The sequence below is a fragment of the Lolium perenne genome, chromosome 5 (genome assembly GCF_019359855.2).
Source record: "Lolium perenne isolate Kyuss_39 chromosome 5, Kyuss_2.0, whole genome shotgun sequence".
Lineage (NCBI taxonomy): Eukaryota > Viridiplantae > Streptophyta > Magnoliopsida > Poales > Poaceae > Lolium > Lolium perenne.
In genome coordinates this window covers 221342572-221348050 of record NC_067248.2, presented here as the reverse complement: position 1 = coordinate 221348050, position 5479 = coordinate 221342572, and the positions used below count along the sequence as shown (strand labels likewise).

Here is a 5479-nt window from a genome sequence, read left to right as displayed (position 1 = left end):
TGAAAGGAAATTGTGGATATCAGCTTACTGGAAGGAAGTTTTCTGTGCACGCATGACTTCAACACAGAGAAGCGAGAGCATGAACTTTGTGCTGAAAAGGGGTTTTGTCACTGAACGAGACAACCTACACATTTTTGCTAAGCAAGTTAACAACTGCATACAGGCAAGGCATGAAGCAGAGAATGCAGAGGCAAATGCATCAACGGTGAGTGATCGATTTCCTTTTTTATGTTAATGAAAAAAATATGCTTCAATAATTTGGAAACACATAGGATGAGAACATAAAAAAGGAAAAAGACTATGCGAGATGTTATGGAAGTTCACAACTGTTTGGTCGTGGGTTCTTCTGTACACAAAAAGTGTCATCTGTTTTCGAGAAAAAAAAGTATGCACATGTTATGGAAGTTCACATCTGTTTAGTTCTGGGGTTCATATATATATATAAAAGTTATCTTATGTTTCATGTTCAAAAAGCAAATGACTTTTCCACCGACAAAAATCAAAAATGCAGGGCTCAAGGAAAACAGTCACCAGGTATGGCTTCGAGGCACAGGTGATGGATAAGTACACACGGGCAGTGTACTCAGTTTTCCGGGAGAGGCAATATCACAGCACAGCTTTCCGCATTAAGACTTCCCAGGATAATCCCAACATTTACCTTGTGCATCACTACAATCAGAGTAAAGAATTCGCTTGGTCAAGACATGAGTTCAGAGTGCTAGCAGATGAAGTTGAAGGCCGCTATGAATGCGAATGTAAACTGTGGGAACATACAGGTAAAAAAAAAAAGCCTCTTTCATCGCTTGCTTTTGGTTGTATTACACTACAGATGCATATAAAAAAGTAATTGTTGACACGAAAAAATAAAAAAATTAACCGAGCTAATGTTAACTTTATGCACACACAGGGTTGTTCTGCCACCATGTCATAGCTGTCTTTGAGCACCTACGCCTGGATGAGATACCAAGCAAGTATATACTCCAGAGATACACCAAAGATGCAGTGACAAACCCTGATTACAACCGCAGAGACTACAGGACAACAACAGACGATGGGACTTCAATTGAATACAGACGAACAATCCTTTACAAGAAGCGATTAAAATTATAAACAAAGGATGCACTTCGGAAGCAAAATTCCAAATAGCATTATCTGCCTTCAGAGATGCCAATACAAACCTGGACAATGAGGATGCAGAGCCGGAGAATAATGAGGATGCAGAGATGGAGAATAATGAGGATGCAGAGATGGAGAACAATGAGCAGTCATCGAACCAAGAAAACACAACACGAGAAACTGGCGAGCACAACGACATTCCTCAGACTGAGGACAATGATCCATATGCAGATATACAGCCTCCACTACTTGCAATAACAAAAGGAAGCAAGACTACAGATGCTGCAAGGAGGAATGGAAAATGCAAACCCCCTGCACCTGCCCGTCCGGAACCAGAACTAGATGAATACGGGAGACCGAAAGGTACAAGATTATGCGGAACATGCAATAAAATTAATGGCCACAATTCCAGAACCTGCAAGGCAAGGCAGCTGGCTAAAACACTCTTGGAAACACATAAGAAGGTGTATGGGCCTACAGCATCTTCAGCAAATATCAAGGTCCGCATAAGAAACTTGCTTGCTCGCCAGCACATTCCAGAGAATGATGAAGAGGAAAAACTGGACACAGATGAGGGTGAATGCTTCGAAGATGAGACGGATGATGAAGAATATGAGCAAGAAGATGAGGATGAAGATATCACTGAGCAAGAAGATACACAGAAAACACCAGATGTGGAGAGCAAACTGCAAAACTTAAATAAAACGGGAGGACAAAGGAAATGCAGCGTGTGCAACCTAAGGCTAGGACACTACGCGTCAACATGCCCCAACAGGAAAAGATACTACAACAACAGATTGTTGAACGACAAAGAAGTGATGGTGCAACAATGAAACCAAAAGGGGTGAAAGCTTGTGGTACATGCAATAAGATAAGGGGACACAACTCTAGAACTTGCGCAAGAAGGCAGCTTGAGGAACAGCTATTACACACAGGTCAACAGAAAATGATAGCAACACAATGGAAGATAGAAGCAATGAGAAGAACAAGGAGAAAACACAAACTACACCAGCACCTATAAGAAGGAGTACCAGGAAGAGGTAGACACAAAAAAGGAAAAAAAAATAGAATAGTTCATACTGAAAACAAATATGTAGTTGGTTACATTGTGTAGAATAAATATACTGCTGAAGTTCACTATTTGTTCATGCTACTGCTGATCCAAAATGTAAAGAACAGGAATTTTCATAAAAATCATTTATTTTAAACCTCTACACAGGATGTTGTGAGAATAAATATATCGTAATTCAACTGCTAGACAGTTGTTCACGTAAAATGTTGATTAAAAAAAAACAGCAGGAAGTTCACAGCCGATTATCCGCGAAGTTCACTATGTATGACGGTGTGAAAAAAAAGTTCGTATAAAAATTAAACAGGAACACACATGCAAGAAAAAAAGGGAGATCAGATATCAACAGCTGCGAAGTTCTCACATACTATTCATACGTGAATGGTACTGAATTGTTAAAAAAAAGAACAGACAACATATAGGATTGCAAAAAACAGTAAAAATAGGGACATCTTCATTGTATTATAAAATGAATAAAAGGGAAGGGAAACACAAAGTAAAAAGAGAAAATTATGACTGCGAAGTTCAGATCTAGCCAACTAAGGAATTCTCTTAAACATAAAACCTAAAAGAAAGTGTAGGTAAATTAAACGATTACAATCTGATCATAGAAAAAATAAAAATAAAAATGTCCCTACAAAACTAAAATCTTCACCAATCCCTGCCACGCTTCTTCTCGGGATGTTTGAATAAGGAGAAGAAGCCCCTCTCAAACAAATCCAGCCTTCGATAAACCTCGTAGGTTGCATATGCATCCCGTGCAGCATATTCCAAATGCTTAGGCGGTAGAGGCGGCGGATTAGCCCACATCCTGTGCTCGCCCTTACAAAACCATCCTTCATCTCAAAATAGATTGGATCTATAATAGCTCCAGCAACATCCTTCAGGCCTTGAAGTTTCTTCTTTTTGTCCGGATCTCTCCATATTTCCTGGATATCCTTCAGATTATGAACATAGAGATTTGAACGTGAGAGAACTTTGCAGTCTTCTGTGGTGCAAAAACCAGCAAAAATGTACCTAAAGCCATGAAGAAACTCAACCAAACTTTCACTCCTCTCATCAGCATGGCATATGTGGTACACAAGAACATCGGTGCCAACACATAGCTGGATCACAGCAGCTTTCTTCGGATTGAAATAGGTACCACTGAGTTTGTCATACTCAACATCAAGACCAACAATCTTCCTGGCAGAAGAATCGAGGGAACCTTCAGCATTGGTGATCCACTCCTCAACACTAGCTGCTGAATTCGTGTACAGAACCTTCATAGTGGTTGTGCCATGGCAGGGGAATGTGTACTCGTGGGAAAAAGGAGCGTTTGCCATGCAAAATCGGTGGACAGAAGAAAAGAAAGAAGAAGCAATTGGTAATTCACGTGCACCGAGCCAGAAAAAGAAAAGACCTGTATTTATAGATTGAGATGTAACAAACACGTCGTGATCCACGAATTCAGGAAACAAACAGTATATATCCAAAACAAATAAATAGAACAGCCGATGGAGATAACAAGAAAACAAAAATTCTGCGGGATAACAGAAACAAAAATGACCTTATCCGCGTAATTCAACTGCTAGGCAGTTTTTCACGTAAAAATGTTGATTAAAAAAAAACAGCAGGAAGTTCACAGCCGATTATCCGCGAAGTTCACTATGTATGACGGTGTGAAAAAAAAGTTCGTATAAAAATTAAACAGGAACACACATGCAAGAAAAAAAGAGAGATCAGATATCAACAATGCGAAGTTCTCACATACTATTCATACGTGAATGGTACTGAATTGTTAAAAAAATGAACAGACAACATATAGGATTGCAAAAAACAGTAAAAATAGGGACATCTTCATTGTATTATAAAATGAATAAAAGGGAAGGGAAACACAAAGTAAAAAGAGAAAATTATGACTGCGAAGTTCAGATCTAACCAACTAAGGAATTCTCTTAAACATAAAACCTAAAAGAAAGTGTAGGTAAATTAAACGATTACAATCTGATCATAGAAAAAATAAAAATAAAAATGTCCCTACAAAACTAAAATCTTCACCAATCCCTGCCACGCTTCTTCTCGGGATGTTTGAATAAGGAGAAGAAGCCCTCTCAAACACATCCAGCCTCCGAAAAACCTCATACGTGGCATATGCATCCCGTGCAAGCATATTCCAAATGCTTAGGCGGTAGAGGCGGCGGATCAGCCCACATCCCGTGCTCTGCCCTTCCAAAACCATCCTTCATCTCAAAATAGATTGGATCTATAATAGCTCCAGCAACATCCTTCAAACCTTGAGTTCTCTTCTGTTGTCCGGATCTCTCCATATTGCCTGGATATCCTTCACATTATGAACATAGTACTTTGAACGTGATTGAATGGTGCGGTCTTCTGCGACACAAAACCCAGCAAAAGTGTACCTATAGCCATAAAAGAAATCATACAACTTTTCACTCCTCTCATCAGCATGGCATATGTGGTACACAAGAACATCGGTGCCAACACATAGCTGGATCACAGCAGGCTTTCTTCGGATTGAAATAGGTTCCACCGAGTTTGTCATACTCAACATCAAGACCAACAATCTTCCTAGCGTAAGAATCTAGGGAAGCTTCAGCATTGGTGAGCCACTCCTCAACACTAGCTGCTGCGTTTGTGTACAGGACCTTCATAGTGGTTGTGCCATGGCAGGGGAATGTGAACTCGTGGGAAAAAGGAGGGTTTGCCATGCAATCGGTGAAACAGAGAAAACGCATTAAAAAAGAAAAAGGAAAGGGAGAAGAATCGGTGATTGATATGCACCGAAACACGTAGGGAAAAAGACATGTATTTATAGTTCCGTAAATGTAACGAGAGACGTCGTGATCCACAAATTCAGGGAACAAACCAATACATATCCAATAAAACAAAACAGAAACAGCCGAGAGATAACCACAAAAAACAAAAAAATCCTGCGGGATAACAAACAAAAAAGGATCTTATCCGGGGCCGCTTTGTGAGCTCACGTGCAAGCACAAAACAAAAAAGCATAAAAAGACTACAAAGAAGTTCACGTGATAACAGTGCAGACGTTCGCACAGAGTAAAAACACTGAAAAAATAAAAAGCTGTTCCACACCAACCAACCACCCCCCACCCACCAAACCACGCCCAACCCACTAAAAACCACCACTCGGCGCAAAAAAAAAGTCAACCACTGCCTGGTGTTCCGCCGGAAGAAACATCCCACGGAGAAGGAGTCGAAGGAAGAGCAAAGGGAGAACAAAAGAACAGAGAAAAAGAAGAAGAAGAAGAAGAGAATTCTAGCAAGATC

The 5479-nt window shown here is 40.1% G+C and overlaps 1 protein-coding gene across 1 annotated transcript; it reads right to left on the bottom strand.

Moving 5' to 3' along the window:
* Window positions 1-2003: 2003 nt before the first annotated feature.
* Window positions 2004-3453, bottom strand: LOC127304121 (uncharacterized). Its single transcript, XM_051334827.2, has 2 exons — window positions 2994-3453; window positions 2004-2038 (listed from the first exon to the last, which is right to left on the bottom strand). The coding sequence occupies exons 1-2, from the start codon at window positions 3451-3453 to the stop codon at window positions 2004-2006; spliced, it is 495 nt and encodes a 164-aa protein (XP_051190787.2).
* Between the last annotated feature and the right edge of the window lie 2026 nt (window positions 3454-5479).

Bases quoted from the DNA above. Each gene is read 5' to 3' on its own strand.
- LOC127304121 (XM_051334827.2), bottom strand. From the start codon at position 3,453: ATGAAGGTTCTGTACACGAATTCAGCAGCTAGTGTTGAGGAGTGGATC. The intron at 2,039-2,993 runs GTGGGCTAATCC...TGTGTGTAATAG, and splicing joins TGTAAGGGCGAGCACAGGAT to CTGTTCCTCAAGCTGCCTTC.